This window comes from Somniosus microcephalus, chromosome 6 (genome assembly GCF_052327205.1).
Source record: "Somniosus microcephalus isolate GS21.2 chromosome 6, FLI_Smic_1.0, whole genome shotgun sequence".
NCBI lineage: Eukaryota > Metazoa > Chordata > Chondrichthyes > Squaliformes > Somniosidae > Somniosus > Somniosus microcephalus.
In genome coordinates this window covers 256,540,948-256,558,169 of record NC_140992.1, presented here as the reverse complement: position 1 = coordinate 256,558,169, position 17,222 = coordinate 256,540,948, and the positions used below count along the sequence as shown (strand labels likewise).

Genomic DNA, 17,222 nt, shown 5'->3' with positions numbered 1-17,222 from the left:
TTGGTGGTATGTGTTCAATGGTAGTGCAATCGCTGGAGAAGCAGGTGAACACGACCAGTAGAGGTCACTGGATAGCAATCATGAGATGGTCAGGGCTATCGTCAGTGGCAGCGCTATAATATAAAAGGGTTTTGAGTCCCGCAATCTACTTGACAAGGCTTTACTAAGTGAAAAGTGAACGTCTAATATTGATAGTTTTAAATGCCAACCTTCCTGCTTATATCTGCCTACAGAAAGGAACTTGGCATTTTGAGCTGTTTTGAAGCTGAAAGACACTCAATGAAAGTACAAACTGGGAAAGATGTAAAGCGGGCTGCCAACTCACTATCAGCCATTTTACACTATCTCACAAAGTCAAGATCTGCCCCACTGAGCTGCTAGTACATTGGTTAGTAAGGTAACGAGATGCAAACCTTCTGATGGCCATGTAAATGTGGCACTCAATGTCACACTATTCCATACAGACTATATGGTTGAGGTTCAATACCCAGTTTGTGCTGAGTTATTTGATCCCTGCTCCGGAAGCAGTTGGAGTGCTAGAGTTGGCCTCAGTATCTATGGGCTGGGGAAGAGAAAACCAGCCAGGGTCCCTGCTCCTGATTGTTATCCAGTGATTTCTGCTGGTCAGTTTGGACATCAAATAAGAATAGGATTTAGTTGGGTTGGCTGTAATGCCCTCCATGTTTGAATAGCCTACCAATACGTCTTGTCTAGGCTTACACATGAAGATTGATCACTTGGGTAAGGTAGCAGAGAGCTGCTGTCCCATTGGAACCTTACCCCAGTACTCCAAGAGATGAGGGGAAAAGAGCAGTAGGTGATTCTAAAACCATTCTATTATTTGCTGAACAGTTAAGCTTCTGTATTTTACATCAAGTTTAATTTTCTCTTTTATCCTTTGTGCCTGCAAGTAGTTTCATAACAGTACAGTATTTACCTCATCTGAAGTTGTATGATTGTTGTAATGAGGGGATTCACATTGTATAGGATAACACATGGGAAAACATTCTCATCTTGCCAAAAGTGGGAATTTGAGGATGCGTTTCCCACAATCTTCCATCCATTAATTTTAATAACAGCAGCTTGTGACCAGATTCCCACTACGAGCTTTCAATATGTGTTTGCCCCATGATTTGCAATATGGCGTGTATATTTTAGGCCAGTATATGGGCAGTGTCGTGAATCTTATCATTCATGAAGAAATGACTCATGAAGTAACACTGGGTGGCCAGCTGGTGGCGTTGTCCAAGGAGTATAAATACTTGGGCGTGGGCCCAGCTTGCCCAGGATGTTTTTGTAACCAGGAACTAGTGATGTAACTAGAATCTCATGGTTGTGAAACAGTTGATTAAAGCCTTGTTTTATACTCAAATGAAGTGCTTAGTAGTTTTCTTACGTCAGGCAGTTTGGCAACTGTATTGAGTTGTGCAACTGTGATTCAATGATGCAGACCCAACAATACCCAAGAGGTTATCAGCTGTCGTGACAAAATATTTAAATAGATTTTAAAGAGATTTTACATTTAGACAGAACTGTATTTGGCCAACATAAATTATTGTAATCACTTTTTTGTAATGGGTCGTCCTTTGCTATGTTTTCTTATTCCGTTTTAAGGCTGGTTTTGGTTGTATATTTTCCTTGAAATGGGCTTTCAGTGGCTGCCTCAGTTTCAATTTGTAGAAATCAGCGTCAGTCACTCACAGGATTAATCAGAATATTCATGGTCCAACTTGTTCCATTAATTTGGACTGAAATCCTATTAATTCTCTCATTAACTATGTTCCTGAGAACAGATGGTGGTGGCCTGACTTTTAAAAATCTGCCGCCACTGTGCAAACCTCAGTACAAAGGCCCATATCAAGCCACTTAGATACAATGCATCCAGATTCTAATGGGTATATCTAGGTGTGAATTAAATGGCAGCAATATCACAAGTGCTGTACAATGACGTGAGCACATGGGATGCAACTGACCAAATGATCAGCCTCAGTAGTGGAACCTCCAATAGGTGGGTAGATGTTACTGTACATAGTCTGTGGCACTGAGGTGTTTAGATAGTGTCCTGTCACAACAAAACCCCAGCTTTTTCCCCATAACCCTTCAAATTCGTCCTCTTCAAGACTGTTGCATTTACAAGTCATTTTGAGCAATACAATGACACTGATATGAAAAATCTGCCAATGTAGATGGCATAAAAATATAGCAAGTGTAAGTTAATTTTTTACAGGGCTGTGCATGTTTTTGAAAGTGAGAGAGAGATTGAGAGAAGATGAGTTTGAATTCACCCGATTTACCTGTTTTATGTACTTAGCAAAATCCCAGATGTGTGCTAATTCATCTCGGCACAGAATTCGTTTATTAAACACTTTGTACTGCACAACATTTATTTGCAGGTTAATAGATGAGTTACAGGCGTATGACCACATTTTTGTAACTCCAAGCTTTGACAACAAGACACATGAGCAAGGAAGCGGTAGTTAAGCTGTAATTGTCAGGTTTGTAGTTCCCAGTGAGATTTCATTGTGTCTTTTCAATAAAAAGGATTAACGGTAACATCTGTAATCTAGGTAAGAATTGACCAGATGTGAGATTTATGTGCCAGGGTGCAGAAGTAAATATAACCTTCTCACTAAAAACAATGGCCCTGAATTTGCGGTTGGTATGACGGCGTATTCTGTCAGTCTGTCAGTGACAGCTCCGAAACTGGCTGCGCTGTGCCCCGCCCCCTTCCCCCCCCTCCCCCCCCTCCCCCCGCAGAGCCGGCAATCAGTGAAATCTCATAAATCATTGAAATTAACAAAAACTTCGGCTCTTCCGCAGTAATTACGCTGTTAAATTCCCCACTAAAAGTTAGAGCCAAAGGGATTAGGTGTAACTGGGTTTTAACAGCGCATTGTTAACAAATGTTAAGGGCCTGGAAAACTATGTGCAGTGTGAAATGTATCTATTTTAATATAACTAACATTTTTAAGAAACTTTTCCAAAGAAAATTAACAATTTTTTTCTAAGTTTGTGCATCTTTATTTTAGAATTGCCTTTTCCCCATGTGAGAACACCAGTCTTTCTTTTGCTCACTCTAACTATTTTAAAAAGTTCGAATTTTAAGGGCTTAGCCACTTCCTCGTCGGCTGTCTACGAGAATCCTGCCTTTTGGTTGGCTGCTTCGACAGCCTGTTGAAGTCACAGCACTTCGCACAAGGGGATCCCCATTAAGTTCCATTGAATTGAATTCAAGGTTGGAAAACCCGAAGTTCTCGACACACGGATTACGAGAGCTCTGTGCGGGGCGTACCTCGGGGCCAGCAGCAGACACCTTCGCTTCACCGCTGGTTGCAAATTCTGGGCCAATGTTAGAAGGAAAGGAATTATCGTGACATTAATCTTTTATGAATGACAGTGGTGGTAATCTATAGGTACGGTGTCTGATCCTACATACCAGGAGAGGAAAGTGTCAACTTTATAAGCAGACCTGACTGGAGAATGCAGCAGATCGGATGAATACCCTTACCTTCCTTTCTCATCCCAGCTCTGAAGCACTTCTTGAGTCGGCAGTACCTGCACTGGTTCCTTTTGTCCTTGTCGACCACACACTGCCTGCTAAACCTTTGGACAGGGAAGATAATATTGATTATTTGTCAAAATGGCCTTTTAAATTGTTATCTGCAGCACCATTTTCCAAGCGGAGCCAAAGTTTTGAAATGGCGCCTCAGACTAGCAATGTGCTGTACACACTGAGAAATAACGATTAAATAAAGCCCAAAGGATTCAAATCCAGGAAATAATTTCTTGCAGGAAAGACCTACAGGCCAGCCATTTCCACTTGTGAATGCCGTGTACATGAGCTGGGGACCTCATGCTCGTGATGAGCTATATTTTAGAGCGAATCTGAAAATAATGTATTAAGATGAGAGCAACAGGTGGGGACTCTGCAATGTAACAGATCGAACTGGGAGACGCTGCTTGGCGGAACCAGCTCGAGGGGCTGAATGGCCTACTCCTGTTCCGATATTCCTATGTTCCTTTCCTCACATGAGGATCATGAAGGTCACATGACACAGGATATTCACACTCCTTTCCAAAATGATAGCCACATCGCAAATGTTACTATCAACTATCCGCACCTAGCCTACTCTGGGTTGAACTGTTCCACTGAATGATATAATCATCATGTACAGAAGATGAGTATTGCTCTGATTTGTTGTGATCATGTTGAGATAAGAAAATAAAAAGTGTTAGATACTGAAGAGCAAAAAAAAAATTAGGGTGAACACAAAAGGATTTTGAACAAACAAACTTGTATTTATATAATGTTATTCATGATCTAAGAACGTCCCAAAGTGCTTCACAGTCAATGAAGTAGTTTTGAAGAGCAGTCACTGCTGCAATGTAGGGAAACGTGGCAGCCATTTTGTGCACAGCAAGCTCCCACAGACAGCAATGAAATAAAATGACCAGATAATCTGTTTTCAGTGGTGTTGGTTGAGGGATAAATGTTGCCCAGGAAACCAGAAGAATGCCCCAGCTTTTCTTCGAATAGTGCCATGGGATCTTTTACTCCCAAATGAGAGGGCCAACGTAAAAGATCTGACAGCATTTCTTTTTCCCTGTGTGGCATCTTTAATGCATGATTAGCCGGTTAAATTCCTGTCTGCGACATTTTAAACTGGTTATTTACTGTAAAAATAACACAGATAGCCTGATGGAAATGGAAATAAAAATTGGAAGAGATGTAAAACGGGCTGCCTATTCACTATCATCCATTTTACACTATTCGCACAGTCAAGATCTACCCCTAGGAGTGTAATACAGAGATTCAGATGCACACCTCCTACAATTTTAAATCCATTTAAAATTTAAATTTACCCCATTAAACCTTCAATATTATTAAAATGGGTCCCATACTGGATTCAATAGCCGTGATTTTGTGATCGGTGTCGGGATGGGTGCGGGACAGCTGGTTTCCAGGTTCCAGTCCTGCTCCCAGCTGCCTCCGCTCCACAGACGTGATTTTCCCTTGATTGACCTTGCGGCCAATTAACAGGATGCGGGTCTGATGGCGTAATTTGATGTCACGTCATCTGCCAGTTTCCTTAAAGGGACCATGCACAATTTTATTTTGACAGCTGATTTCTCAGTATTTGACCGCATTGAGGTGCTGAAAACACACAATCACTGCACAAAGGTGAACTCTTGCACCCAGGCTCTCCAATGACTCCCTCCATATGCTGTAATAGATGGCAGCTGCAGGTGAGATGACAGAAGTGATCTGTCACTGGTGAGAGAGGTTCTTCCAATGAGGTTGCACTGGACATATAGTTGAATTTAAAAACTTGTAAGCTAAAGAAACCTGTATATGTTTTAAAAATGCAGTAACCAACATTTTCTTTGCTCTGAAAGTCACCATGTGCAACATTGGATCCTCCACACCACTTCTGCAGCTGTCATCTTTTCACAAACATTACACCAGACTCACAACACTCCACACTTACCCGGCCTGGTGTCCAGATGTCAGGAAACCCGACCCAGAAGCAGGAAAAATTGAAAAACAGGCTGAAAACTATTGACAAGTACCTGTTAATAGGCAGGTAATTGCCTTTAATCTGTTTCCCGCCACTAGGGGCCGGGTCCATTCGCAAATCGGGGACTCGACACTTGGGAAAGCTGTTTGGAGGTAGGTTGACGGGGGGGTTCAGGACCCGTCGTCAATCAATAGCACTTTAACCTCTGACCCGCCTCTCTGAGCGCCAGCAAAATCGCGGCCAATGACTCTCTCACCACCTCCTCGCTGCTAAGGCTACTCATCCACCTCAACGTAACAACTTAAGAATCTAAGTGCATGAGAAACAGGAGCAGGAGTCGGCCATTCAATAAGATCATGGCTGATCTTTGACCTCAACTCCACTTTCCTGCCCTATCCCCATATCCCTTGATTCCCCATGAGTCCAAAATCTATCTACCTCAGCCTCAAATATACTCAACAATTCAGCATCCACAGTACTTTGGGATAGAGAATTCCAAAGATTCACAACCCTCTGTGAAGAAATTCCTCCTCATCTCAGGCTTAAATGGCCCACCCCTTATCCTGAGACTATACCCCTTATCCTGAGACTATACCCCTAGTCCTAGGGCACAGGGTGGAAATAGGGTTATGCTGAAACAAGCATAGCAGTGTGTTGATGGCCTGGCCTGGAGAAGTTGGTTTCTTCAAGGGGTATCACTTTTTATTATTAGTTGTAAAGTCATATATATTTTTTTTTGCCTTACTATATTGCATAATGCATTTTTATTGAGGCACTAAATTATGTTGCTGTTTTGTCTTTGTATTGCAATGATTGTATTCCCAACTCTGTTTCTTACATCAGTCTTGCATCCAGCTGCTATTACACTTGCTGCAACCAGATTGGACAGGATGGGAATTCCTTTTTGTTTTTATTGCACTCCTAAACTTGAAGGAGCAAGAGTCATTTTTTATGGGGACACTGGGTACGTGAAACAGGAGCGTTTCCTTCCCCAGAACTAATATTCATAACCTTGATGAGCACAAAATTCCTTAAAAGAAAGCTTATGTAGCAGGATTAATTCTGTACCTAGCATGGAGCCTCACTAATACAAAAGTAAAATACAGGAAACTTTCGTTTAACCGGAGGTTAAATATCCGGAATGCTCTATCCACCGGCAAAATTCAGGAGTTGGTTCAGATAACTTTTTTTACTTTTCGTTGCTTTTTTTCTCCAGTCCTGGCTCTGCAAGCGTCTAGCTGAAGCTGTTGCTTAGCTACAGAGACGCTTGCAAGCTGCGCCGACTGTTTTGAAGCTGTTGCTAAGCAACAGGGTTTGTTGCTTCACACGGAGCTCAGAAGCTCCATATGTTTTAACATTAGCGTCGTTTTTCCGGCAGTGTTGATCGACCGGCACCAGCTCGGTCCCGTCAGTGCCGGATACCAGAAAGTTTCCTGTACTGCAGATGCTGGAAATCTGACGAAGGGTCATCAACCTGAAATGTTAACTCTGTTTCTCTCTCCACAGATGCTGCCTGACCTGCTGAGTATTTCCAGCATTTTCTGTTTTTATTATGGAGCCTCACTAGATGGGAACATGTGTCGCAGAATCAGTCCTATAGTGATACAGCCCTATCTCCACCCTGCACTCCAGGGGGAAGATAGGGTTATATCTCAGCCTGTCTGATATGACTGCACACTCTGGGCCTCCTCCCAAAATTAAAGCACTTCCACCTGTTACATACGAACATATGAACAATGGCAGACAGGTACAGGCCCTCTGGTCCATCCAACCCATGTCACACAATTGCGATACCTTATGTATCACAATATATACACTCCCCACCCCACCCAAAGACCATGTGATCTCCTGGGAGAGGTGAAAAACCAGATAAAAAACCCAGGCCAATTTTGGGGGGGGAAAAATCTGGGAATTCCTCTCTGACCCATCTCGGCGATCTGATCTTTTACATTGAGTTTTTGAAAATTGTCTCGAAGTTTAAAACAGATTGTCGCTACACATGCAGTCGATGATATCATAACGCTCATTACGTCATTACATAGACTTTTATTGGTGAGTCTTGTCGAGTCTTCCTTGCAGGATGCAGACTTTACCAGGCAACAAAGGCCCCTTTCTATGTAGAAAGGATATTCCTCAAACACTTTTATAATTTTATTACCTGAATGCATCACTGTACAGGAATAAACAAGTGTGATAACTGTTAATCATGCCTTTAACTGATAATGCTGGTGTGTAGCAATGGTAATTTCATTTGTATGAATCACAGCAATTTTATTATCACACGATCAGATTATGAAGTTACTGAAGTGTAACGTGGCACTTTTTGAGCAATACTGGATGCTAAGGAGTAAAATAGGTTAGGATGGATGTCAGCCAACTTGATCAAACAATGGCGGCGCTTACCTGCCCTGCTCACTGTAGCAATAATGACAGGGAGCTAATGGGAATGTCGAATTCTTTTTGAAGTGATCAGAACATGCATCAATATAAAGAGTGGAACAATAGCTTCCCAATGGCTTGTTGTGTAAATGTATGGCCTAGTGGGGTACTAAGCCATAGAGACCAGGAAGTCCCAAGTTCAATTCCTAGTTTATGCTGAGTTAGTTGATCTAAACTGGTGTGGTGCCAAGGATACCAGAATTGCTCCCAACACCACTGGGCCAAGGGGAGAAATGTTACCCCAGAATCCTGTCTCTGATCTATACCTAATCACTCCTACAGGAAAGTAGATATGTGGATATTAGGTGAGGACATAATCAGGCTTGTGATGTCCCCCAATTATCAAAGAGCCTCCAAACACTCCATGTACAGGTTCACAGATGAAGAAAAGCCAATTGGGCAAGGTATCAAAGAACTACCATAGTCCAGCATGTGTTAAAACTACCAGGAAAGAAGAGGAAACTAGGAAAATAAAAGAGCAGGACAAACATATTAAGATTTGGAGGTTAATGTGTCAGCTTGGCTCAATGGTAGCACTCTTGCTTTTAAATCAGTAGATTGTGGGCTCAAGCCCCATTCAAGGACTAGAGTGCATAAATTAGGCAGTACTAAGAGAGTACTGCATTGATTGAAGTGCCATCTTTCAGATAAGATATTAAACCAAGGCCCCTGTTCAAGTAAAGATCCCATGGCAAAGATCAGGGAGTTCTCCAAATGTCCGAGCCAAAATTCAAACTGCAAGCAACACAACCTAAAACAAATTAGCTGGTCAGTTATCTCACTCTTGTTTGTGGGATGTAGCTGCTTGTAACTGGCAGTCACATTTGTCTACAAAACAGCAGTGACTACACTTCAAAAATAATTGGTTGTGAAGGGCTTTGGGATGACCAGAGGCTGTGAAAGAAATTTACAGCACAGAAGGAGGCCATTCAACCCATTGTGTCTGTGCCGGCCAAAAAACAGCTACCCACTTTCCAGTTCCTGGTCCGTAGCCTTGTAGGTTACGGCACTTCAAGGGTATATCCAAGTACCTTTTAAATGCGATGAGGGTTTTTGCTTCCACCACCCTTTCAGGCAGTGAGTTCCAGACCCCATCACCCTCTGGGTGAAAAATGTTGTTCTCAACTCCCCTCTAATCCTGCTACCAATTACTTTAAATCTATGCCCCCTGGCTATTGACCTCTCTGTTGGGGGAAATAGGTCCTTCCTATTCACTCTGTCTAGGCCCCTCATGATTTTATACACCTCAATCAAGTCTCCCCTCAGCCTCCTCTGTTCCAAAGAAAACAACCCCAGCCTATCCAATCTTTCCTCATAGCTAAAATTCTCCAGTCCTGGCAACATCCTCGTAAATCTCCTCTGTACCCTCTCTAGTGCAATCACATCTTTCCTGTAATGTGGTGACCAGAATGGTACACAGTACTCTAGCTGAGGCCTAACTAGTGTTTTATACAGTTCAAGCATAACCTCCCTGCTCTTATATTCTATGCCTCTGTTAATAAAGGAAAGTATCCCGTAAGCCGTCTTAACCACCTTATCTACCCAATGTTAAAATGGCTCCAATTCTGAATCATGTATGAATGCAACAGGCCTCCTGTTGCTTTAATATTTGTCGGTTCCCCGGCATCAAATCCAGAGATCATTCTCTGGCAAGTTACTAGATAGAGACCTAAGTATATGGTTGATTAGGAATTGATAAACTGAAATGGGGGAAGCAAACCTGAACTGAAAGGCTCTTTTCAACTGTTTGCAATCTCATTAATATATGGTATTTGGCTGTCCTTCTGAGAGTTCTAATCCATAAAACCGTACCTTTACAAAACATCTACAATGAGTCAATTTGAACTCAATATCCTGGGAACTGATAACAGAGAGGGAATAGATTAGGGTGAATCTGGAAGTCCCCCCCAAAGTTCAGAGCTAATGCTATCCTTTTCCTGTCCATAACCACTACACTATCGTACCCATGAAAGAAACAGTCAAACACCCCTTTAAGAAGGAAAGAACTGGCCTCCATAGTTGGTGTAAAGAATATGGTTGTTGAAGGTCTATTGGGCCATAGAAACATAGAAGATAGGAGCAGGAGTAGGCCATTCAGCCCCTCGAGCCTGCTCCGCCATTCAGTGAGATCATGGCTGATCATCCAAATTCAGTACCCTGTCCCCGCCTTCTCCCCATATCTCTTGATCCCTTTAGCCTTAAGAAATATATCTAACTCCTTCTTGAATATATTTAATGAATTGGCCGCAACTGTCTTCTGTGGTAGAGAATTCCACAGATTCACTACTCATCTCTGCCCTAAATGGCTTACCCCTTATCTTTAGACTGTGACCTGGTTCTGGACTCCCCCGCCATCGGGAACATCCTTCCTGCATCTAGTCTGTCTAGTCCTGTTAGAATTTTATAAGTTTCAATGAGATCCCCTCTCATTCTTCTAAACTCCAGCGAGTATAAGCCCAATCGACACAATCTCTCCTCATACATCATTCCTGCCATCCCAGGTATCAGTCTGGTGAATCTTCGCTGCACTTCCTCCATGGCAAGAACATCCTTCCTCAGATAAGGCAACCAAAACTGCACACAATACTCAAGGTGTGGTTTCACCAAGGCCCTGTACAACTGCAGCAAGACATCCTTGTTCCTGTACTCGAATCCTCTCGCTACGAAGGCCAACATACCATTTGCCTTCTTAACCGCCTGCTGCACCTGCATGCTTACCTTCAGCGACTGGTGCACAAGGACACCCAGGTCTCGTTGCACTTCCCCTTCTCCCAATCTATTGCCGTTCAGATAATAATCTGCCTTGCTGTTTTTGCCACCAAAGTGGACCTCGCATTTATCCACATTATACTGCATCTGCCATGCATCTGCCCAATCACCCAACCTGTCCAAATCATACTGGGCCACTGCATTGTGCTCATGTGAAGAAGGCTGCTAATGAAATGAGTGGCACTCAGCTAAAGGTCTCATCTAAGAGATCCTGTCGTATGGTAATCCAGGAAAACGAGAGTTCAAATCTCACCATGGCAGTTTCAGAATTTGAATTCAGTTTAATATAAATCTGGAAATTAAAAACTGGTATCAGTAAAAGTGACCATGAAGCTGTCAGATTGTTGTTGAATCCCAACTGGTTCACTAATTGTTCTTTAGGGAAGGAAACCTGCTGTTCTTACCCAGTCTGGCTTATTTGTGACTCTAGATCCACAGCAATGTGGTTGACTCTCAATTGCCCTCTGAAGTGGCCTAGCAAGTCTCTCCATTCTATCAAACCACTACAAAGAATTCAGGGCAACTAGGGATGGGCAATAAATGCCAGCATTGCCAGTGACGCTCACATCACGAGAATGAGTTTTTTAAACGGTGGTGTATACTGGTATGGTTATGCAGGGGCAAAGAGAGCTGATGCATGGCCATGTGATAGGATGGGTAGTGATTTGAGTGACTATTCCTTTATTTGCAAGCGGGAGCGAAGTAGGTAAGGCAGTGGAGCACTGTGTCACACAGGAGAGATGATCTGTGTTCTGATGGCCCTTGCATCCGAGTGCTGATTTTCTTGATAGCCTGCTTCATGTAGTTTTGGTTCCAGCTAAGCAAGGGCCTCTTCGCCAGTCTTGGCAAAGTCTAGACTTTCCTGAAGTGCAAAGTTGTGAAGAGAACAGCACGCTTGACTCCCGACCTGAAGCCTACTGCGGTGTAATTTATCCAGGCAAATACTGTGCGTTTAACACCCTGATGGTTGTCCCAATGACCAGTCTAGTGGAGGCATATGTCTCATTGTAGCACGCCCCTGCGGGCTGTGTGGAACACTTTTTTGGGGCTTATTATCCCTGGGAGCTGAACGTAGGCTTTGTCACCCAGTATCCATGATCTCAATATTAACCCCCACGATGGGCGGGAGGAGATCTGGGAGGGGGGGGGGGTTGCGGTTGGTTAAATGTTTAAAAATACGAAACGTGACCTTAACCTGATGCGTAAGTGCCGGCTGCCATTCTCGAAAAATTCGAGGCCACTGTGTCTACATGATACTAAGGGCCCAGATCATGTCCCCTCTTAGTCTTCTTTTCTCATGGGTACGAAACAACTTTTAGAAACAAGAGGAAGTCTTTAGACCCAACCAGCGTGTCACCTTTTCATGGCAGCAGGTCGCGTGCAGTGCAAGTGTCCCGTCTGGGACACATAAATCAGGCTCCCGCAGTGCAACTGGGAGCCTAATGTAAATTTAACTGCTGCCACTCGGGTTTCGCAAGGCTCGGGAAACCCGGCAGTGAAATGGAGGTGGGAGCTGCCGTTTACAGAAGGTAATAGCACTCCTTGTGGGCCAGGAGGAGCAAGAGTCCCACACTATCTGCTGCTTGGCAGCAGAAACATGGCGGGAGGAGCCGACTGCCCAGAAGAGGCCACGGTAAGTTTTTTAAACTGGCCGTTGCTTTGAACTCCTTGTGGGCCATGGAGGAGCCGGAGTGCTTCCCCTCAGGGGGCCCCGCAAGGAGTCCTTAGGCCACTCCAGTCCCAGCCTCCCCCCGATTGAGCAAAGGGAATCCCCAGCCCTCCCTACATGTTTATTGAGGGCATCCCCCAGCTTAATGACTGACTGGGACCATTCCCACGAGTGCCCTGTTGTGGCCTCCTGCGGCCAAATTCCTGCTCCCGCTTCTGCACCAGGTAGTGAATCTGACCGGGTGTCGGGTGGGAATCTGGGAAATTTTATTTAAATGAGGCCTTGTGGGAGACTACAGTCTCCCGCATAAAGAAATAGGCAACACAGCGAGCTACAAGAAATAGGTCTTTACTCCAACTCTCACAATACAGTACTGAATTCGTAAAGCCCGCGAGCCTGTGATGACTCACGGATTGGTCACCTGCTGGAACCTGATTGGTTTTCCTTCTCTCAGCAGCAGGCAAGCCTGAACATGCCTTATTCCTCTCAACTCGCAACTGTCTTGCGGGGGGAGGGGAATACAGCAGTTAAAAGGGGATTATACAGGTTTATCTACATACACACAGTGTTTCCCCAATGTGGCAACGCCACATACGCCCCCCCAGAATCCTCGTTAACTGTAAAAGTCAGTCTCTGCGGAGGTTTGACCAAACGGCCGTAGCGGCTGTAGTAGCCATCTGGCGTGTGAGGAGGGCTGTCTGGGAGGTCGGCAGGTTGGTTCGTCGGCTGGTCTGGCGGCTGGTCTGCCGGTGGGCTGGCTGGACGGGCTGCCGGCGAAGGTGGGGCGGCGGCCGGGAAGTAAGGTTCTGGCGTGTCTTGGTCCTCTTGTGGGGCCGCCGCCAATGCGGGAGGTCTGCCCCGCCATGGGGGAAGAGCCGGACGAACCGGGAAGCTAAGGTCCAGGTGCGCCGGTTTGAGGCGGTCTACTGAAATAAGGTCCGGCTTCCCGCCGACGTCGATAAGATCACGTCGGGGTCACCAATGTGGGAGACTACAGTCTCCTGCGTAAAGAAATAGGCAACACAGCGAGCTACAAGAAATAGGTCTTTACTCCAACTCTCACAATACAGTACTGAATTCGTAAAGCCCACGAGCCTGTGATGACTCACGGATTGGTCACCTGCTGGAACCTGATTGGTTTTCCTTCTCTCAGCAGCAGGCAAGTCTGAACATGCCTTATTCCTCTCAGCTTGCAACTGTCTTGTGGGGGGAGGGGAATACAGCAGTTAAAAGGGGATTATACAGGTTTATCTACATACACACAGTGTTTCCCCAATGTGGCAACGCCACAGCCCTACAGTTAAGGTCAGCAAGGCCTCTGCGATCCGACCTGTCCAGGTTTGCGCGCACTCTTCCCGCCCTCCACCCCCACCGTAAAAATTCGAGGCCACTGTGTCTACATGATACTAAGGGCCCAGATCATGTCCCCTCTTAGTCTTCTTTTCTCATGAGTACGAAACAACTTTTAGGAACAAGAGGAAGCCTTTAGACCCAACCAGCGGGTCACCTTTTTGATCAAAGTCACCTATCTACTTCTCATCATACCGCTCAATCCCTTCTCGAATGAAAACAAGTTTAATTCTTTGAGTCTCACAGGAAATAACTTGTCTGTAGTGATCATCACAAACATTCCTAAACATGATCATAATATTTGAACTTTACTGTACTTCATATATTTCAGTCTTATCAGTCTATCATAGCACTTTTACAAATCAGTGCACTAATGGGTCATAATGTGACACAGGTAAGTTCTCTCTTGTACACTCAGGGCATTCATTTACAGTGTCATGTTTGTAATGCATATCAATGAAAATGAAAGGTACCAACAGGAATAATGATTGTATTTGCTGGGAAAAATTGCTTAAACATGATATAATTTTTCAAGTGATCTGTTTTGAAAATAGTGCAAAACATAGTTCAGTGACTTAACCATTTGCATAAATCATTATTGTACCACACAGAAAAAGAAAAGGCAATTCAGCCGATTAAGTTGATCCCTCCAGTGTTCTAACTTACTCAGACTAGTATTCCTCCAGTACTCCAACTCACCCAGTCTAGCATCCATCCATTACTCCAACTCACCCAGTCTAGCATCCATCCAGTACTCCAACTCACCCAGTGTAGCATCCATCCAGTACTCCAACTCACCCAGTGTAGCATCCATCCAGTACTCCAACTCACCCAGTCTAGCATCCATCCAGTACTCCAACTCACCCAGTCTAGCATCCACCCAGTACTCCAACTCACCCAGTCTAGCATCCATCCAGTACTCCAACTCACCCAGTCTAGCATCCATCCAGTACTCCAACTCACCCAGTCTAGCATCCATCCAGTACTCCAACTCACTCAGTCTAGCATCCATCCAGTACTCCAACTCACCCAGTCTAGCATCCATCCAGTACTCCAACTCACCCAGTCTAGCATTCATCCAGTACTCCAACTCACCCAGTCTAGCATCCACCCAGTACTCCAACTCACCCAGTCTAGCATCCATCCAGTACTCCAACTCACCCAGTCTAGCATCCATCCAGTACTCCAACTCACCCAGTCTAGCATCCATCCAGTACTCCAACTCACTCAGTCTAGCATCCATCCAGTACTCCAACTCACCCAGTCTAGCATCCATCCAGTACTCCAACTCACCCAGTCTAGCATTCATCCAGTACTCCAACTCACCCAGTCTAGCATCCATCCAGTACTCCAACTCACCCAGTCTAGCATCCATCCAGTACTCCAACTCACCCAGTCTAGCATCCATCCAGTACTCCAACTCACCCAGTCTAGCATCCATCCAGTACTCCAATTCACCCAGTCTAGCATCCATCCAGTACTCCAACTCACCCAGTCTAGCATCCACCCAGTACTCCAACTCACCCAGTCTAGCATCCATCCAGTACTCCAACTCACCCAGTCTAGCATCCATCCAGTCCTCCAACTCACCCAGTCTAGCATCCATCCAGTACTCCAACTCACCCAGTCTAGCATCCATCCAGTACTCCAACTCACCCAGTCTAGCATCCATCCAGTACTCTAACTCATCCAGTCTAGCATCCATCCAGTACTCCAACTCACCCAGTCTAGCATCCATCCAGTACTCCAACTCACCCAGTCTAGCATCCATCCATTACTCCAACTCACCCAGTCTAGCATCCATCCATTACTCCAACTCACCCAGTCTAACATCCATCCATTATTCCAACTCACCCAGTCTAGCATCCATCCAGTACTCTAACGTATCCAGTCTAGCATCCACCCAGTACTCCAACTCACCCAGTCTAGCATCCATCCAGTACTCCAACTCACCCAGTCTAGCATCCGTCCAGTACTCCAACTCACCCAGTCTAGCATCCACCCAGTACTCCAACTCACCCAGTCTAGCATCCATCCAGTACTCCAACTCACCCAGTCTAGCATCCATCCATTACTCCAACTCACCCAGTCTAGCATCCATCCAGCACTTCAACTCACCCAGTCTAGCATCCATCCAGTACTCTAACTCACCCAGTCTAGCATCCATCCAGTACTACAACTCATCCAGTCTAGCATCCACCCAGTACTCTAACTCGCCCAGCCTAGCATCCATCCAGTACTCCAACTCACCCAGTCTAGCATCCACCCAGTACTCTAACTCGCCCAGTCTAGCATCCATCCAGTACTCCAACTCACCCAGTCTAGCATCCATCCATTACTCCAACTCACCCAGTCTAGCATCCATCCAGCACTTCAACTCACCCAGTCTAGCATCCATCCAGTACTCTAACTCACCCAGTCTAGCATCCATCCAGTACTACAACTCATCCAGTCTAGCATCCACCCAGTACTCTAACTCGCCCAGCCTAGCATCCATCCAGTACTCCAACTCACCCAGTCTAGCATCCACCCAGTACTCTAACTCGCCCAGTCTAGCATCCATCCAGTACTCCCACTCACCCAGTCTAGCATCCACCCAGTACTCTAACTCACCCAGTCTAGCATCCATCCAGTACTCCAACTCACCCAGTCTAGCATCCATCCAGTACTCCAACTCACCCAGTCTAGCATCCATCCAGTACTCAAACTCACCCAGTCTAGCATCCATCCAGTACTCTAACTCACCCAGTCTAGCATCCATCCATTACTCCAACTCACCCAGTCTAGCATCCACCCAGTACTACAACTCATCCAGTCTAGCATCCACCCAGTACTCTAACTCGCCCAGCCTAGCATCCATCCAGTACTCCCACTCACCCAGTCTAGCATCCATCCAGTACTCTAACTCACCCAGCCTAGCATCCATCCAGTACTCCAACTCACCCAGTCTAGCATCCATCCATTACTCCAACTCACCCAGTCTAGCATCCATCCAGTACTCCAACTCACCCAGTCTAGCATCCATCCAGTACTCAAACTCACCCAGTCTAGCATCCATCCAGTACTCCAACTCACCCAGTCTAGCATCCATCCAGTACTACAACTCATCCAGTCTAGCATCCACCCAGTACTCTAACTCGCCCAGCCTAGCATCCATCCAGTACTCCAACTCACCCAGTCTAGCATCCACCCAGTATTCTAACTCGCCCAGCCTAGCATCCATCCAGTACTCCAACTCACCCAGTCTAGCATCCACCCAGTACTCAAACTCACCCAGTCCAACATCCATCCAGTACTCCAACTCGCCCAGCCTAACATCCAATTGCATTTAGAACTCTTCCACTATCTTTCCCTGTGCTATCTTACATGATAAACTGCTCCAAATATTTAGCAACTTTTGAGTAAGGGATTTTTTTTCTAAGATCTGTCTTAAGTTAATTTAAATTTATATCCTCTGGCCTTATTGACCTTGAGGT

General features: G+C 45.1%; 1 protein-coding gene across 2 annotated transcripts in view; it reads right to left on the bottom strand.

Moving 5' to 3' along the window:
* LOC147116679 (hepatocyte nuclear factor 4-beta-like) overlaps positions 1-17,222 on the bottom strand; it is a 61,471-nt gene that overhangs the window by 27,867 nt on the left and 16,382 nt on the right. For both annotated transcript variants that reach the window (XM_085991783.1, XM_085991784.1), the window contains exon 3: positions 3,509-3,603. In XM_085991783.1, the coding sequence (XP_085847909.1) occupies positions 3,509-3,603 (95 nt within the window). The remainder of the gene's footprint in view (positions 1-3,508; positions 3,604-17,222) is intronic.